Here is an 18,852-nt window from a genome sequence, read left to right on the forward strand (position 1 = left end):
CGGACGTGCGAGACGAAGTGGCCGCTGTGCATGGTGCCGGCGTGGTTGATGGTGCCGCAGAGGCGGAATTTGGCGGCCGCGACGGCGGCGTCCGCTCCGCCATGCTGGTCGGAGGCCGCTTCGAGGTGGGGGGTCAGGTCCAGGATCTCCGGGATGAGGACCTCGTTGTTGCTTTTTCGGTAGCTCTTGCCGCTCTTGGTGTGCTCGAAGCGCGCGATGCGGATGAAGAGGATTTCCGGCACGTCGCGCAGCCGGTACCAGATGCGGCCAGGTTTTCCTTCTTTGGAGAGTCGCTTGCATTTCGCGCAGGTGAGGTCGATCTCGTTGGTGAGGGTAGTGCGGATGGCGTCTTCGAGTGTGCCGCCGCTGGCTCCTTTGGTGTGGTCGATGTTGACGGTCCACAGGCGGGTTCGGTCGAGTTGCTCGCGCCGCGTTTTGACCTTGTCGCAGTTGCCGGCACATGCGGTGCGGACTTCGAATGTTGCTTCGACCATGGCGTTGTATTCGGTTCTTGCTTGTCTGCCGTGTTGTCAGGAGCAGAATAGGTGTGCTGGAAGGGATGTCAACCTACTCGTTATACTTGCACTCGGCATCTGCATTGGTCAACAGATTTTCGAGGAAATCCCCAGCATCTTGCTGTGTCTCATTTTGGTCGGAGTCCAGGAAAGGTCCCCAGCCGACTGTGTCCATGTCGTCGTTGTTGAAGTACAGCAAATGAGCCCATAGTTTGTCGATGATACCCCCAAGCCGGTCTCTTCGCTCTTCATCGGAGCCGCTAGACCAGTAAGCTGTTGCCATTTCGCCGAGTTCAACAAGCACATTCTGAGTTGTATTCTGTGTTTGGGTGTGGAAGTGGTCGAGATATCCAAGGAATGGGGTGATGTTCATGAGTAAGGATAACACCGCATTGCGATAGCACATGTTGTATTCTGCTGGAAAGCCGATTGGTGGAGCAGCATTCAAACCTGGTAGATCTGAACGAGCAAGCTGAGATATCGCTCCTGGTAGAGGAGGTCTTGGTGAGGGTACATCTGGGCCAACAGAATCGGGGGGGCTTGGAAAGGGTGGAACGGTGGAGTAGCCGACTTTCTTCTTCTGCACCTTCTTGCTGCGCGGTTTCGGTGGCATTGTAATCTGAGCGCTTCACAAATAACGGTTGGTAGGCAACCCGGTGGCCTGTATTTAGTGGTCTGACAAGTATCACGAAGGAATTGGGCAACTGGATTTTGGCAAGGCATGCACAGATGAAGGGTGATCAAGGATAGAGCGTTGGATGCTGCACGCGATTCTGAGCTCCTACAAAGTTCGGTGTCCGCAATCGGAAAGTGACAGACAAAGAGCCATCAATGGCACTAACACAATAGGGTTGAACAACCCACAGGACAAACACAATAGGGCCAAACAGTCAATGGGACAAACACAGTACTGAATAGGTTTCGGAGCAGACGAATAGACACATGGTTCAATTGCAGTGTTCAATGCCGCATTTAGGACGTGACCGATCTTTTCCAACACCGCTCGGTCCGGCGCACCCTTGTGGTCTGGCTGTCATAGCCAAGGACGAGGCTGTGGAGGACACCATGACGCTGGAGAACACTCGCAATCACTTGACATTGATGCTTATGATAACACATTGTTAGGCTGACCAGGAAGACCATCTAGAGGCCGGCCCTCAAAGATGTGAGTCCACCACAAGCGACCCGGGCAGTGCCAAGACTATGCTGAATCAGCGCCAAGATCTGCCGGAAGGATCCGTTGACACTTGACAAAGTATTGAGAAAGTATTGAGAAAGTATGGAGAAAGTATTGAGTGTGCATCGTCTGATCACCGGCTTTCTAGATGAATATTGGAGAGAGTTAGTGGGATTAAATGTTTCGGTGCCTGGCAGGCGAAAGGCAGAACTAACTCTCTTTGCATTATATGCTTGGATTCTGGCTGTCCAGAAGATTTAACTTTTCCTCAAGCTTGAGGAAAGTTTCTTCCTTGACGCCCCCAATCGACAATTCCAGATATCTCAAGACCCTATACACAAGATCAAACTGTGCGGCATGCTCTTTAATGGTGTGCGATGCGTTCGCAATCACACCAGACGGAGGTGCCATTTTAGCATGGCCATTTTCCAGCGCTGCTGCCCATCTTTTCATCAACGCGCCTTTGTTGACAGTTGGTGGTGTGTACTCGTCCTCTGCGGACAGCATGACGAGCATCGATATACCATACAAAGGGCTGGGTGTCAACCGGCCACATTTGGCCACTGCTCCAAAAGTTTGGCTCAATGCTTCGTCCGAAAGGTCGGAAGAGAAAAGGTCGTCATCGCCAGGTCTTTCGGGAGAAAAAGGCGACACTAGCGACAAGAATCTCTTGCACGAAACCAGGCCTCTTGGCCAGCCAACAATGGAGGTGGTTTCGGGAGGTAGAGTGAATATCTTGCCATTCGAGTCTTCTGTTTGGCTCTCCAGGGAAATGCGCAGACATTCCTCATAAGCCCGCTGGACATGCTCGTCTCTTTCACACATCATTACAAGTCCCTCACGGTCAGAGACTGCAGCTTGGAGGATCGCCCCATCAACCGGAGGTCTCTTTTGCTCTGGGTTGTGATACAAATAATGGAGAACGTCTTGGCAGCCTGTGCTGAGACCCATCAGGACTATCTTGCCAGTGGGGCTGGTGACAGCGGTATCTGCCTTCGAGTTTGTGGTAGAGCCTCGCAGGTATTCCACAGCCTTCGCAATTTCTTCAGCATCCCGGCAGAGATCACCAGTGCCCCAACCAACACCAGACGATGACAGCTGGATTTCCATGAGACTCCAATTAGGGACTTGGTGGATATATGAAGCAAGTAATGGGACGTAGGGTACGGAAAGGAAGGAATCATAGAGACCACCGATGAAGATAAGTGTGTTGGCATCGGCGAGATGGTACCAGGTAGCATCACCGCTTGGCTGGTATTCAAACAGATTCAGATTTCTTTCTGGCCAATACCGATGGAGGCGGCCATCAGCCGTGGAGTTTGACATTGTCAATTAAAGGGCAGAGGTGAGCCTGGAAGCCGAAAGCTGGAAGGAGAGTTGCGGGAAGTTGAATGTCCTGCTGGAGCTGGGGCACCCTGGTTCGAAATCTTGCAACTAAGTTAGTGCGCAATGGGCAAGGATTCGAGACAGCGGCGGCCTTGACAACGACAAAGTCCAGTCAGACATCAAAGCAGGGTGAGGTTGACACTGTTAGATCATCTCTTGCATAGCTGGATAGGAGTTGCACAGCAGCAAGCGTGGTATGGCATGAATGATGAGAATCTGGAACTTTAACTGGAACTTGGTTCAATTTCTTTTGTTGCAGGTTCGGGGTGGACGCCAAGACCATTTGATGACTAACGTAAGTCTCCCGCTCAGTGCCAGTACGAGAAGGACACATCAACCACTCTGATCCACAACTGATCCACAACTGATCCACAACTGATCCACAACTGATCTGCTGCATCGCTCAAAGACTCGTCCAGAAGCAAAATTGTCAATGAGCTTCACATAGGATGAGTCATATTCTGGACAACCTTGACGAGACCAGACTCTCTGTACCTCACTAGAGTATCTCATTTACTCATCTCTTAGTACTCCAGATGACACCCACCAACGTGAAGCTTCTTGTGCTTTGGGTCATTTTTGCTGAGGAGCAGAATATTCAGATCTTCGGTAAGCAATCCGTTCAGGTGCATGCAATCACCGTATATTGTAGTAATGGAGAATGCTGTCGTTGAAGGATGCCGTCGTAGCGCGCTTGGACAGATCACGCCATTAAGCCTGTGCCGTCACACCGGAATCTCATATCTTAACTTTTTGGAACAAGGAGACGAGGTCCGTGTGGCTAATCTGTGCTGCAGGATACTGGGCATTGAAAGAGCTGTGTGGTCGACTCAATCATCCGAAGACTTGACAACTCACGCTTTCGATGTTGCTGTCGGCCCTTTCTTTGCAAAAAAGTCACTCATCTTCTTCATCCCAGATACATTCACCTTTTTAAGGTCTCTTACACCTCTTGACTCTTGACTTTTCTTCTTCTTGTCGTCTTCCTCTTGTTTGCGTTTCTTGTCCGCTCTTTCTTCGGCAGCTTCACCATCTTCATCGAAATTTCTCTTCTTACTAAAGTCAGAAAGAGAACGTGTGGCAAGTGCTTCTGCCCGCAATTTTGCTACATGTTGTAGGTGCTCGTCCAATGGAGCGAAATCTGGCAATGCTTTGCCGTCACGGGACATCTCTGCCAGTTTTGTGCTCAATATAGGATTGAGGTAAGATGTCGTAATGAATGACATCGCCGTTCGTAGTCTCTGCAAATAGCGAAGACCTTCCGAAGGAGCATGATCGACTGTTCCGATACTCGTGGCAGATGATATGGATGATATTTCAGAGATACTAGCGGACGTGCTTAACGAAGCAATACTCGACTGCGACTCACTCATGTCCGGGACGAGACGTTCCACTGCGGCATCGGTTTCCTTGGTGGAGCATGATACTCCACTTTCTACTCGCTTAACACCCAACATGGGGACTTCCAGACTTCGTGTAACAAAGCGCTCCTCCATACTGGCAGGCAAGCCATTCTCAACCGCTTTGCGTGCCTTACTGAATATAAAATTGTACAGTTTCAGCATACTCAGGCGATACATATGCTCGTCTCCAGCGTCGACTGTGTCGCAGACGTGGCTCATAGCTGTCAGCAGTGTTGGTCGAAACGTTGGGTTATTCAGAACATGACGAAGGTGTCTGTCGTCTCCCTGATGCTCATCAAGGATATCGTCAAAGGGGCGGAAAAGTCCGTCTCCAGGTTGTATTCTTGAACTTGTCGCTGATTGGTCCAGAAGCGGGAGAAGGATGAAAACGGGGTCGAATGGAGTCGCGACGAATATTTCCGCAGTCTTGTTGACATAGCCTTGACACGGGCTATTTTCTGCAGTTGAAGCAATGCCACTCGATGCGACCTCCTTTTCGATTATTGTTGTCTCATGTAGCTCGTCCTCAACTTTCCCAGCCTGCAAAGTGGTCACGTCACGGTCTGGCGTAAACAAAATGCTTCTTAGATCGTGCATGTTGGCGCTGATCTTAGTGACCTCGTAGATACCTTTCGAAGGACAGAAATAGAAGCGACGTCGTGCGCCATCTCGAGGATGTTGGAGCAACACAAAGCGAGCGTCGCTAGAGGTATTCGAAGGAAGGATGAATGTGCTGTATGGCTCTCCTTCGGCATACGGTAAGGCGACTTTCGTTGGGACCTCCAACTTGACAGGACTGCTAGAAGCAGAGGACCTGGTGTGGACGCCCATGACCCAGATAGTTGACGTAGTTGGTTATATACTTCTGCTGCTGAGAAGTTGATCTGAGAGATCGAACTGCCGATGAAGGGAGCCAAGATTTTCGACGCGGACGCAACGCGCTGCGTGTAAACTAATGGAACGCGTAAAGTCCCCCCCGCCCCCACCAATTAAGTTACGATATTCTTTTCCATTTAGTTAGGTCAAAAGGTTGAACCAACAGCCACAAATAGGAGTTGCTTGAGTTGATGCGTATGAGATAGCTCTATTCCCACAAATATCGCCGAACTTTGCGGCTTGTCCACTTTACGAGAAAATTGTCAGCACGGTGTGGGGAGACGGGAATGTGAAGGATCCTACAGCCTACGAATCTCTACTATGAGCGGCAGCATCAGGAAAATACTACAGAGCTGATAAGCATGTCAGTGGTAGAGAGAGCATGGCCTCCCAAATCGCCGCATGCTGCGCTCCTCAGTTCGCCCAGTGGGAGGCGAAAGTACCAGCAATATCAAGACCGTAGAGAACGCTCTCGTTCTCCTGTAAAGCGTTCTGCAACTGCTCCAGACATACAACGCATCTCTCGAAAGCTGCTCGATGAAGACGAAGATACGAATGAGGTTGACGAAGTGGAAGATGATGAAGAGACCTTGCAGCTCAAACTTGCAGCCATCGAAGCAAAGCTAAAGCTCAAGAAGTTGCAGCAGAACAGGGAGAAGAACAGTCTTGAAGACCTAGCAAAGGAGCCGCCTCAGATAAATCGACCTCAATCATCTGCCAGTAGTGTTCGGAAAGCGAAGCCCAGCCATAATGATCGTGGATTTCGATGCGACAGTGTTGAGGTTCCAGTATCACCAACAAGGAGACCTGTTGCTCAAGTTGAGCAGCGATCTCCTGGCAGAGTCTTGCTTGGGATTGACAAAGGCGTCAAGGCCACAGATGTTTCATTACGCAGAGCGAGAAGCATTCGAGAAAATGGGACTTTGGGGAGCAATCGAACGAACGGTAGCACAGCCGCTGGCAGGACTCCAATGCCTGGATGTGAATTTTTCCAAGAGAGCGGGTCACGACATCAAGCTGAACGACCAATCAAAACTTTCAGCGAGAGAATCACAGAAAACCGTGCTAAAGACCATACCCAAGAGAAGAGACGTGAAGCACTTGCGAGCAAAAGAGGTGCTGGGTTCAAGTTAAATCGTGCTGAAATGGAGAGCTATCAAAAAGCAGCTGAAGAAGCCCGTACTCATAACCCCCCTCGGTCCCCGTTAAAAGATCGCCAGTGTGCAACTTATACCAGAGAAGATATTTTAAGATCGCAACGTGGAAATGCTCCTAATTCGGGTATTCTGAAGCACAGTTCCACGTTGCCCAACCTCCGAGACCATAACGCAAGCTCAAGCTCGACAAACCAAAACAATCCTGTAATGTCCGACACAGCCAACCAGGGAAGTCAATCATTAAAGGGTGGACGGCATGATGAAGCAGCAGCGGTCCCACGAAAAGGGGACCCTGCGCTGTATGATCCATTCAGTCAGCTACACCTATCCTCTCGGATTTTGCCACATTCATTTTTAGAAAGAACCTTTCCTCCCGATACTCACACATGTCTACGGCTACCACAGCTGCTCAAGCAAGTCACCGCGCCGGCCTATGAGCTTCCGGGTCTTGAAGCGAAGGATGTCGTCATAGTCGGTGTGGTGGCATCTAAGTCAACACCTTTGGACCATAAGCCAAGGCAGGGTGCAAATGCCTCCGCCGAAGGTAAGAGCAGCTCTGACTGGAAGGACAAATGGGAAGATGGAAGCCAGAACCACAAGCGATTTATCGTTCTCCAATTGTCTGATTTGACGTGGTCGGTTGATCTCTATCTGTTCGGTACTGCTGTTCCAAGATATCATCGCCTCTCTCCAGGAACTGTGGTGGCTATTTTAAATCCTGGAATAATGCCGCCCAAGAAGGGGAAGGAGGATACGGGCGCCTTCAGCTTGACTCTTCATCATGGCGAAGACACTCTTCTCGAAGTAGGCACTGCCAGAGATCTAGGCTTCTGTGTTGCGGTCAAGAAAGATGGTCAGCAATGCGGAAGCTGGGTGAATCTAGTTAAGACTGAGATTTGCGAGTGGCATCTCAACGCGCAGGTTACTAAGACACAAGCTGGTCGCATGGGTGTCAACACTGGCTCAAATGCCATTGGGCGTGATGTGGCAGGCAGTAGATTGAGGGATCGCTTAGGCGCTGGCGCCCGAGATGGACGGTACTCAGATCGACGAGTGCAATCCAGCAACCCAGGTTATAAATTCGATCCAGAATCACAGAGTCGCTATTTTATTACTGCTCCTAGCAAATCTGAGAGGAAGATGAACTGTGCGAAGCCCGGCGAATTCTTCCAGAGAAGCGCAGCAAGCCTTTTGGAGCTGGATGATGATGATCCGTTCATTGCTGAGGGCAGGCTGTCCAGGGACACAGAATCACGCCTGAGGAAAAGACTCTTGACCGAAGAGAAAGAACGCGAGATTGCGCTGAGACTGACTTCGATGGGTTCAGGAGGAGCAGGAGGGGAATATCTCAGACACCGCATCGCCCCCAACCCGGGTGGCACGTATAATTCTGAGAGCACGAATGATGAAGCAGGAAGGAAGAGATCGGCCATGGCGACCAAGGATAACATCATGGCCTCTGATAGGAACGCAAACGGGAAGCGAGCTGCCGACTCGGTTAGACTATCGCCTATGAAGAAAACACGCTTTCTGACCGAAAAGGGTATCCGGGAAGCTGGCCGAGAGAGCATGGGAGGTAAACAGGCGGAGCAAGACGATGACCTGGACATTGTATGATCTTGGACAGTCTTCCTCAATCAATTGGCCAATCACAATCGTTTATGCTTATTATTCTTCTGCTGGGGAGATGCAGTAAACAAGTCCAGAGAGAGGACCTCCTATACTTAATGATCTATTTAATAATTAGATGCTGGTATAGTAGTACGTAGACCAATCTAGGCAAACCAGCCTATATGTTGTTCTGTTGGACCAAAACACCGCGGCCCTCGAAGGACCGAATAATAGCTTGTGTCTGACATGTTCTTTCACCTCCCCAAATAGACCTCATACCTGTGGTACCACTCCTCCACCACAGCTCGCTCACTCCACCATCTCAGTTTCTGATGTCATTCCCCGCCCCAGAGCCCACATACTCTGAGACAGAATGAGGGTTCTGCGGCATAACTGCATTGAAAAGGAATGGGGCGCCCATGGACCTCGGTTCAAGATGGTCGGAGTGTCTGGAGCTGTCAAGTGATGACATAGTCGTGTTACTTGCCCACTGACACAAGTCTCTCCTCTTGCCCTCACAGCACGCCAAAGCTCCTGGATGCCTGATGTCTGGATATTAACATCAACTACTCTTACCCACGCTGGCGACAGGTTCAGTTCTGACTTGACTCAAGACCACATCTTGCCTACCCGCGCGTTGCGTCTCCGACCACCATGGATCTTAGCCCAATGACCCTGGCAAAGGTGCTACTACCTGTAACTCCTATACTCCTGAAAACAGCAGTCTTGAACACTCTCTCCCTTTCACTTAATGCCGGAAAACAAGATCTACGCACAGAGCTCACCGTGTCTGTGATACGTGAGCTGCTCAAGAAACCCAATCCGATCGGCAAAATTCAAAGGGGAGGCTTGAGAGATCCTGGTATCAAAGGAAAGATGTGGATCTCGAAGATTACACTGCCAAAACCGGAGGATCATGAAGGAATAAGACCCAGAGATGCGCTGGACATGGCAATCAAGGATCTGGGAGATGGGTCCGAGACATATAGGCTGCCGGAGACCTCAGCCGTGGAAGCAGAATGGACTGGCTATCGGGGTGGAGTCGACAGCGACGCCCCAAGACCCGACATTTCCGAGGAAGAGCAATACCGACAGTTGATGTCTGAGGTCCGATCAAAGGTGACGGTCCTCTATTTTCATGGCGGTGCATACGTGTACGTAGTCAGCAATCCAAAGTCCTCTAGCTACTGACATGCTAAAACAGCGCAATGGACCCAGCATCGCACCGCCTCCCAGTCTCTTACCTCGCCAAATTGACCTCCGGCCGTTGCCTCTCCGTCCGCTACCGCCTCGCCCCCCAACACCCCTTCCCCACCGCAATCCTCGACGGCCTAATCGCCTACCTGTCTCTCCTCTCCCCACCCTCAGACTCCTACCACACCGCCGTATCTCCCTCCAACATCGTCTTCGCAGGCGACAGCGCAGGCGGGAATTTGTGTCTATCCCTTTGCCAGACCCTCCTAACGCTCCAACGAAAGGGAATCCGCAAAATCCGCTTCCATGGCCGCGACGTCGCCCTCTCCCCCCCGGCCGGAATCGCTCTGAGCTCACCTTGGTGCGACATCAGCCGCGCTATGCCTTCCTGCCATACCAACGCCACCTACGACTACCTCATGCCACCTCCGGATTTTGGTCTAGCCGCCGACTTGCCGTCCGATGACATATGGCCAACGCAGCCGCCCAGGGTGGACATGTACGTCAACGCAACCGCGCTCATTCATCCCCTCGTCTCGCCTGTAGCGGCGAAACCGGAGCTCTGGAGGGGTGCGCCGCCCACGTACATGTGTGCCGGGACGGAGGCGCTGGAAGACGAGATCGCGGTTGTGGCTAGACACATGGATGAGGCGGGAGTATATGTGCAGTTTGATACGTATGAGGGCATGCCGCATTGTTTTGGGATGATCTTTCCGAAGAGTCCAATGGGGAGGGAGTCTATAAAGAGTTGGGGGAAATTCATCGTGGAAGCAGGAGATGTGGGGATTTTGGAGAAGGAGGCGGGGGGAAGGCGAAGGGGGAAGGCCACTATGGCAGTGGCTTTTAAGGATCCAGTTGTGAAGCGCGAAGTCAAGTGGAATGAGCTCAAGCAGGAGTTAAGTGGTGAAGATGTAGAGAGCTTGTTAAGGGCGAAGAGGGAGAGGTATATCAAGAAGGAGGAGGAGTTGGTGAGGGCGTGGAAGAAAGACGAGGAGCCGAGTCTGCAGGGGGGAGAAGGTGAGAACGTGATGCAGGCGAACGGGGAAATTAAGAACGGGCAAAAGCAGCGACATGACCTGTGCCAGGGCCAGGGCCAAGGCCAGGAGGACTCGAGTTTGGCGGCGAAGTCGAAATTATGATATCCCTTGATGGGCAAGCATAGACAGACAGCATGGGCCAGCATACAGGTATGAATACAGATATAGATATAGACAGCGACAGGGACAGAGACAGAAAAGAGTCAAGAAGAAATCCGAGACAGCTGAATCCGAAATCCAGAAGAACAAAGCGAAACGAAACGCTGCCACCACAGTCCTGACTCCTTACCTATACTATACTTATCCTCATCACAATCTTCTCATTCCATCAATCACCTTGCTGTGCAGGAAAAGCGAGGTGTGACTTTTTTTTTGGCTACCAGTTTTCCCTAAAGCGGGGGGATGGGTGACCAAGCTCCTTGCCGTCTTTTGGTTGGGCCATTACGGAGTATTAAACACTTACCGGTTTTACCGGCTCAATTCCGACTCAGCCTCCGCTCATCCGTGCACCGCCACAGCTCGGCCTTGACGTCCTCTGCTCACCTTCTTGCTCAGGCTTCATCCAGCCTCACCTCACCCGTGCTCAGTCCCGGTTTGGGCGCCTTATCATCATTGGATACCTGGCCCTTGCCCATGCCTGTCGTCTCATGAACTCAACCAACTCCACACGATGCTCTGACAGGGTCCTATTCAGTGAACCTACGGCCCGAAAACATGCCCTCTCTGAGAAATAGCGTTCTAGTCTTCGTGTCACTAAATGGGCCGCCTTCCTCATTAGGATCATGTTCCCGTAGTTTAAGCTTAAATCAGCACGATCAACATGCAGAAATCTTGGCATAAGAACATCAAAAAATGATTTAGTACGTATGACGTTTTTGTTAATTAGACTTCAAACTTCCTTAATTCTACATCAAAATCAACTAATACATTCTTACGTGTAAGCGTGTTATGAAAAAGTTTGCCTTTACTATTGTTAACTACGACCGCGAAGCTGTTGAAGCAATTAAGAAAACAGAATTTCACGTTATTCTAACAGATTAGGAAATGCTAGTATTAGATGGTAACAGAGCTACACATAAGATTTAAGCGCTAGAAAATACACCGCAGCAGCTCTGATAGGCATATCAAGCCACTGAACAAGCGAAATACGGCTAATGTTCTAAGGACAATATGTCTATAAATGAAATTCTAGTTATTAGGATTACAGCCATCATCCGAGAAGAGCAGATTAGCGAGATGCTAGCAGCTGATATAGATAATGTAGTTCGCAAACCGTACTGTATATATAATCTGGTTGCGAAGATTACCGAGATGTGCCTATAGATAAACAAAGAAACTTAAAAAAGAATGTATTTCACTGTTAGACGACCACGGCCAAACAGAAAGAGGCGAAGAAAAGAACGCAAAAAAGGCGCAAAATGACGCTGAATTTGGTGGTAGAAGTGTGTTGATTCTATTTATGTGCATTTGGCGCCTTTTGTACGTCAATTGCTCCTATCCTTGGCGCACGGCAGGCGCATGACACTCACTGCCTAGGCTCTGCAATCAACATAATAGCAGCTTAGTCACCTACTTAATATCCCTAACCCGCGAAATACGTTCGAAGTACCTGGCTTAAAGGCCTTCTCCATCGCCTTTTGCTCCTTATGTCCATGATACCAAAGACCTGTTAATACTGACGCAGCCGATCTCTGCCCGCTTTTCAACCATAGAGTGGCTCTTAGGTAGTCCTCTGAGCTGTGATGAAAATATGCTCCTCCTGTTCTCCGGTTGTGGGCATGAACGTATGCTTTTCCACGCTGCGAATCACAAGGCCGGTCTGCTGGATAATTGCGAGTAGCCCCTTTGTCGTGATCAAAGTGAGTGCGACGGTAGTATTCATGAAAGGCACAGGGTATCCTTCCACGTAATCGGATGTCACGCCCTGCATAGCCTCTCCGCCGCGATTTCCCTCGGGGTCGACCGTACCCAAGATGAAAATTCCACCTGGGCGTAGCCACGATGCCATCTTGAAGAGCATGGAGTAGACAGAATGGTACGGGAGTTGAAGTAACGAAAAGGTTGAGATCACGGCGTCGAATCTCTCACTTGGAGCGTATTCAGTCATAGAGACTTTTAAGAATGTTCCAGGGATATGCTTCGTGCAGTAGTCCACCATCTTTGGAGAAATATCAATACCAGTGACTCTGTATCCTTGCTGAGCAAGATAAGCAGCTGGTCCTCCAGGGCCACATCCTACGTCCAGCACAGTTGATATAGATTCATGATACGATTTCAATCCATCTAATGCTCGATACAGGCCTTCATTCTCTGCAAAAGCATCTTTGTATGTCTCTCCCATCTGGTCGAAGAGCTCTTCTGCGGCATCAGGATGGTGAGACATTGTGCGGCGGGCTGTCGAAACTGTGGATTCACTTGGAAGGATAGCAGGGTCTGAACGGAGAATTTATGGCGGGCTCAAGGTCATCCAGTTGGGCTTGTCATCCAGTTGGGTTTGAGATCATTCTGTTGGGCTTAGGTCATCCATATACTCCTTCTTGCCTTGTCCTCCAATGATGTTCCCACAGCCGGGGGGTCCGCTTTCGGAGAGGCCCTGGGGTCATCCAGTTACTCCTTCTCGCAGTGTCCGCCAATGATATTCCGACACGTTTGCCGCCGCATGAGAAGCACGTCGCACGTCATGCATCCGATGATGCCTTTTAAGCATTAGAGCCTCCACTTCCCGCGGCCGCTCTCTCTGCATCAGGCATGCTGATCCTTCAATCCTTCAGGATTCCCTTTTAGTCTTGTAAGGGTATCATTACCGATAACTTCGGCACGGGTCGAAACCGACCGACATATAATAATGATTACTGATTTGACGCCGGAACAGACCGCCTCTGCTATAAGATTCTGTATACTATACCGATTTCACTGCATGCAACCTAAAAGCAGTGTATTGTTTTACTAGGGGGCACAAGCGCTTACAATTTGAGACTATCTTGAGGCATTTTGTAAGTACACTCCTTAAGCACTAACAAAGCTCTGACTTTAGTAGCGTCGTACTAAATATATTGAACGATATCACCACTAGTTTGACTAATAGATGATGCCGTCCCTGTACAATATCACATACAGCTACCAATAGGTGAGAGTCCTCATCTTGAAAGCTGAAGCTTACTAAGGTAAGGATATCTATATTTACCCTCCTGATAGCTACGTAATTTTCCCTCCGCTAAAATGTTTGACCCTCGTTGATTCAGGCAGTTCCAAGTTCCACTCGAGACTGCGCATAAGGCCAGGACCAAATCCAAACCTATTTTGGCTACTTCTGGTGCTTATATCTTGTTTTGGTAAATGTGGACGATCTGAATATCACAGTCCACGTATTCAAATCCTATGCGAGTCCCATGTCCCTTAGACGTCGCTGTATTGTGACATGCTTATTTGTGTGACTTGTCTAAGCCTCATCTCTCACACTATCAATCCAATCAGCCGCCCTCCTCGTTCCACGTCTATACCATTTCTCTGGGAGGAGTCTCCTCCCTAAAATTCCCAACCCCTTCCTTATTTTCCGGAGGACGCCACTTTTGCGGAGAACGGAACGGACGAATTTTCGCAACCTGAAGTTAAGCTTCGCAATGCAAAGGCAGATCATAAGTACTGTAAACGTGAAGGGTAGGGCGATAGCCCAGAAGAGCCATTGTGAATCCTGCTCGTTACGAATATCGACTGTATTCATGCCGAGGAGGCCTGCGATAAAAGTGAGGGGGAGAAATATGACTGTGACAGCGGTGAAGACGTAGATTGCTTTGCTGTTGTCTTCACCTTTGACCTGTGAGGCGAAGAGGTAAGTAAACCCAAAATGCAAGGGAACAATGTTTGTCTAGCGATATCAAACCTACCTCAATAGAGTTGCGGGTCTTATTCCAAATCAGCAGATTCTTCTTAAAACTGGCTAGATGAATAGTACGTACCCAAAATTCTGCCTGAACAGCATAAACACTCAGAGTATCAAAATGACGTATAGTTTCATCAAGACTGGATTGTATGCGGTGGGTGAGCCTTTTATCAAGCGTTTCAGGAGTACTTCCTCTAGCCTTTAGCACCTTTCGAAACAAGTCTTTTTGATCCTTAAGCATAAGACTGATGGTCTCAACTTCTTCTCGGAGGAGTCGCACGTCCTCATATACACGAGCGCTAGCGTCCCTCTTCGCGCGGAAGATCTGAGCAAGTGTGCGGTCAGTACTGGCTTTCTCCCCAGGCGAGGCCATACTTACACAACTGGAAGTGTAACTGCTGTATATGTGCACGAGATCGAAAAAGGGTAGCCTTGCACGACCCTTCTTGTCAAGTTCCTCTTTAGTCGAAAATGACATTGCGTTCTCAACCAAGATTTCAAGGATTGTGTCGGCAGTCCTGATCGATTCGTGACCACTCTGGTCAAGTTCCATTTCCGCATGTTCAGATAGCCGAAGCAGTGCGCTTTCGGATTCGGCCAAGTCGCCGAGGACTTTGTCGCGAATGTGATGTACAGACATTGAGTCAACTCCATGATCAGTCACTGCCAAGTATATGCATAGTAGAAACAGCACGATATCGCGAAAGGTTGGCGTTAAAGCCGAAGGCAGGCGCCAGTTTGGGGAAGATTTGTCATTGGTGGGTTCGGGTCTGCCGTCAAGCAAAAGCTGATTACACTTTTGTTCAATTTGTTCCAACTGTGTTGCGGCATACTGAATCAGTGTGGTGTCATTCTTCTGTGGATATGGGAGCGCCCCGGCCTGATTGTGTCAGTTTCATGAATGAACTCAATCAAGAGCAAGTTCACCTTCTTCAGTTGAATGCAGCATATCAAATGTAATATACCCCAAAATTTGCCGATGATATCAGGGCTTCTCCTTTCGGAGCTCACAAAACAACGCAATATTCCGCAGCTGGATAGAAAAAGCTGTTGCTTCTGCTCCAGAAAGATTTCATGCGCCATTCTTGCATGTTCTTCCTTAGGATGCGAGAATCGAATAATTCTATCTCGCTCGCTCTCCAGGAATTTAATGACATCAGCCTCTTCCTTGAGAGGAACATCTGCAAAACTTGCAGAATTGACAGCAAAGACAGTGGGCACATAGTATCTTCCCTCTCGAATGTCAGTCTCGATTGAACACAAGATACCTTCGGTCCCATAAAGGCTACTTGGGGCGAAAGAATTGGCATCATCCAGAGTCTTATCGAAACTAGTGGGTACTGTTTCACCCAACCTGGACCTCGATTCATTGCGGCGCATGCCCTGTGTGTGCCATTCAAAGAAAGGGGGGCATTCTTTACTTATGAATGTAGATCTACTTCGAACTTTCTCAGAAATTGTCGTGGGAACTTCAGCGCTCGATTTCTTGGGCTGCTGTTGGCTGTGACTCACGTTAGGGGACTCTTCAGATGAAGGATGCTCGGCGCTTTCACTCTGTGAAGAGCTCGAATTGAGAGCATTCCATTCGGAACGTAGAATGGTGGATCCACCTTCCGGCCTCAAAGGTAAGCGTGGCGGGGAGGCAGGGAAGACTTTCGAATCGACGGAGTCTGTATCCTGGAGAGAGGCCTGTTTTTGGGTTGGTCGTCGAATTCCTTGTGACAAGGAGTTCTCAGGGGTGATGTGGGGTAATGAAGTGAGATGCGACATATCTTGCACGCCCTGTCCAAGAGAGTCGGCTGATAGAGGATCCACAATTGAGGGACCTGCCAGCCCTAAAGACGATTCGGCATGTGACGAGTGCTTCTGCAGAGGAAGGACGGAGTGCAGTCGCGACCTCCGCTGCGATTCGAGATCTTCGAATGCTTCCACAGGCGAGCGTTGAGCCTCTAGGTCATCCGTTACGATAGACTGATATGACGGAGACTTCTTGCGAGTAGGCTCTGAATTCCCAGATGCCGCTACTGGAGGTGGCAGCACCAGAGCCGCTGACGTCTTTGGGCTTTGATTTATGTGCTCGTCATTCAGAGTGATCCGAGGGGTCGTTGGTTGAATCTTCGGCGCGCCCGTTCTTGTCTGTTCGTCCTCTTGCGTGTCAACCTTGATCGTAGGGATTTTCAACTTGTTTTCGAAGACCTCGGGAAGATGTCTGACTACAGCGGTCGATTCGAGAGGGTTTGAGTTCTTCTTCCGCTAGAAACATCTATCAGTGCGCTGATCAGATTAGCCAGTTGAATAAGGACTGACCTGATCAGTACAATCCTCCGCAATAGTAGATCCTGTTGTTGATCGATTCGTCTGGCCGATTGGTATTTGTGCTTCCGTCTGCTTGAATGCATCTGACGCATGGGGATCTAAGATCTGGCTTCGGGTCGCGTAAAGTAGAAAGCGGTTGAAATGGCGACTTCGCTTGATGTTTCTCGCTTCCTTCGACAGAAGAGCAATTCGCTTCTTGACCTGATCTTGTTTTGCTCGCTCAACCTTCTCGACCTGAAAACGCATGGCTCTTTCTCGAAGTCGCCTGAGAGTGACAGAGTAGCTATAGAAGTATCAGTCTAGGATCTGAGGTAGTCAATGTCTACAAGCAGTCTAATGGTGCCTGGCGAATGCTTCCGTACATACCCGAGAAGGACAAATGTCCCCTGAATTGAGGCTCGCAATTTTCGTTCGGCGAAGTCCAGTGACAAGGCACTGTCTTCGAGCAGCGTCACACCACGTACGTTGACACTTCGTGCACCAGTAGCTTCGACAATCTCCAGCCACCTAGTGTTATCGATAGGTCGAAATCTTGGGTCGATCAGCTTGTATTGGGATTCCGGATTATTGAGCAAGGATTTCATCTTATCGACATGGGATTCGATCGAGGATACAATGTCAAGTAAGCCCTGGGTTTCAGTTAGTAATCAGTCGACGGACATCCTGGCATACCCAATGGCGACAGGAATATGACAGTGAGAAGTGATTGGGCAGGCCATACAAACCAGGTGCGGCAGCGAAAGTCATGGAGCCTTCCATGAAGGTCGGTGTACTTGACTAGCACCTTTTGATCCTGCCTTGGCGGGTTATGGACTTTGACATTATCGCAACACAATTCATCCAGTGAAAATGGGGCACAAGTTATGATGGTGTCTAGTTGACGTCAGCGGGTAGATCAAAATATCAGAACGAGATCTGGCTTACACATATTGATCACCAGCGCCCAGATCTCTGGGACATGGATGAAGGGTTTATCATGGTTGGGCGCTTGACCATCGTCTTCGACCTCGTCGCGTGTGACTACCTGGCGTGTATCGCGCTTGGTCGTTTTGGCTAGGATGTTGGAATACTGCAAAAGCGATCGTATAGGATGTTGGTCTGAGGATCGAAGATTTCGGCTGTTGGCGTGCACATCTCCCCCGTAGTGTGGGATACTCATTAAAGCGAATATGGGGAAGCTTAGGAATGTGGCTGAAACGGGGAGTACTTCGACCTCACTTCCATAAGGCAAAGAGGCCTGATGAATATAAGGCCCGAAGTACTTGCCTCGCGCAAAAGTTCGTCGATTCAGGGCTACTTCCTTGAGACATTTTGAGGCGACTGCAGCCTCATGTGTGTAGAGGACCCGGGTATCATTCAAAACTTTCTAGGTGCAATCAGCGAACTTCTCACCCATAACGAAATTGGTCCGCGCACTTCAAAATCTGCGAAGTTTATCGATGCTGTGTCGCGCTCAAAATGACTAGACGAGGTTAGAGTAGCCGGGAGATCGCGAAGTATCGAAACATACATCCATCGAAAAGATCCATCTTCGATACTGGCAGATTGCAGATTGGTAAGTTCACCAATCAAAGAGATCTTCTCCTGGTTCCCATCATCATTAGGGATCCAGTTACTTTGAATGACTTCGAGGATTTTGACGTTTAGTTTCTGGGATACGCTTTCAATGATAGGCTGAGAGCCCTTTTTGAGTCGTCTATTCAGCGTCTTTGCAAGATTTGGAGGTGCCACTTTCTCTGCGCTATGATCATCCCCACCAGGTGCCGAAGACGCTCCGGGAGCGTCAATTTGTCGTGGTGTTGCATTGGTCAACCTAGGGGGTCCGAACAAAGAGGCCACGGAGTTTCGGCGCGATCTAGGTTGAATATCTCCGATAGCTAGACCGGGCTTCTCCATTAGTATGAGAGACAATGAAACCAAGCAGGCTCGATTTATGATTGGTGATCCTCAAGCGTAAGAAGAAATAACGTACAGTATGTTGGCGGAGCCCAAATGACATTCTAAGCCCGACAGAGCGGCTGAAAATACAGCGGTCTCATGGCTCTTGACGCTAGACGCCCCAACCCTCCAGGAAGTGGTAGGGGACAAGGTGGGCAAAGCGTGAACCATCTCCTCCAGGAGCTGACCAATAAGTCTCCAGCCCCCAAATTGCAAGGTCGGCCGTGGAGTGGGCCATTGGCCAGTCGGGAAACTATCACCTTTGACCAAGGGACTTTGTTTGCAGGGACAAGATTGATTCCTGATAAATAGAACTGGAATTGATTCTGGAGAGCACAATAAGCAGGACTTTTCAGATGCGA

General features: G+C 49.5%; 6 protein-coding genes across 6 annotated transcripts; 2 read left to right on the forward strand and 4 right to left on the reverse strand.

Annotated features, from left to right (window-relative positions):
- Positions 1-1,917: 1,917 nt before the first annotated feature.
- EPUS_00023 (uncharacterized protein) lies at positions 1,918-3,018 on the reverse strand (the record flags this gene model as incomplete). The annotated part of the gene is made up of 1 exon (XM_007789053.1): positions 1,918-3,018. The coding sequence occupies one exon, from the start codon at positions 3,016-3,018 to the stop codon at positions 1,918-1,920; it is 1,101 nt and encodes a 366-aa protein (XP_007787243.1).
- A 914-nt stretch (positions 3,019-3,932) lies between these two features.
- EPUS_00024 (uncharacterized protein) lies at positions 3,933-5,312 on the reverse strand (the record flags this gene model as incomplete). Its single annotated transcript, XM_007789054.1, has 1 exon — positions 3,933-5,312. The coding sequence occupies one exon, from the start codon at positions 5,310-5,312 to the stop codon at positions 3,933-3,935; it is 1,380 nt and encodes a 459-aa protein (XP_007787244.1).
- Positions 5,313-5,719: 407 nt separating this feature from the next.
- EPUS_00025 (uncharacterized protein) lies at positions 5,720-8,131 on the forward strand (the record flags this gene model as incomplete). The annotated part of the gene is made up of 1 exon (XM_007789055.1): positions 5,720-8,131. The coding sequence occupies one exon, from the start codon at positions 5,720-5,722 to the stop codon at positions 8,129-8,131; it is 2,412 nt and encodes an 803-aa protein (XP_007787245.1).
- A 648-nt stretch (positions 8,132-8,779) lies between these two features.
- Positions 8,780-10,458, forward strand: EPUS_00026 (uncharacterized protein; the record flags this gene model as incomplete). The annotated part of the gene is made up of 2 exons (XM_007789056.1): positions 8,780-9,279; positions 9,330-10,458. 2 exons carry the CDS (start codon positions 8,780-8,782, stop codon positions 10,456-10,458), a joined length of 1,629 nt encoding a protein of 542 aa, XP_007787246.1.
- Positions 10,459-12,076: 1,618 nt separating this feature from the next.
- On the reverse strand, positions 12,077-12,739 carry EPUS_00027 (uncharacterized protein; the record flags this gene model as incomplete). Its single annotated transcript, XM_007789057.1, has 1 exon — positions 12,077-12,739. One exon carries the CDS (start codon positions 12,737-12,739, stop codon positions 12,077-12,079), a length of 663 nt encoding a protein of 220 aa, XP_007787247.1.
- A 1,056-nt stretch (positions 12,740-13,795) lies between these two features.
- On the reverse strand, positions 13,796-18,448 carry EPUS_00028 (uncharacterized protein; the record flags this gene model as incomplete). Its single annotated transcript, XM_007789058.1, has 11 exons — positions 13,796-14,170; positions 14,241-14,258; positions 14,313-14,561; positions 14,616-15,116; positions 15,749-16,489; positions 16,544-16,835; positions 16,919-17,181; positions 17,274-17,425; positions 17,477-17,918; positions 17,969-18,014; positions 18,063-18,448. 11 exons carry the CDS (start codon positions 18,446-18,448, stop codon positions 13,796-13,798), a joined length of 3,465 nt encoding a protein of 1,154 aa, XP_007787248.1.
- Positions 18,449-18,852: the final 404 nt, after the last annotated feature.

This window comes from Endocarpon pusillum (genome assembly GCF_000464535.1).
Source record: "Endocarpon pusillum Z07020 unplaced genomic scaffold C734253, whole genome shotgun sequence".
NCBI lineage: Eukaryota > Fungi > Ascomycota > Eurotiomycetes > Verrucariales > Verrucariaceae > Endocarpon > Endocarpon pusillum.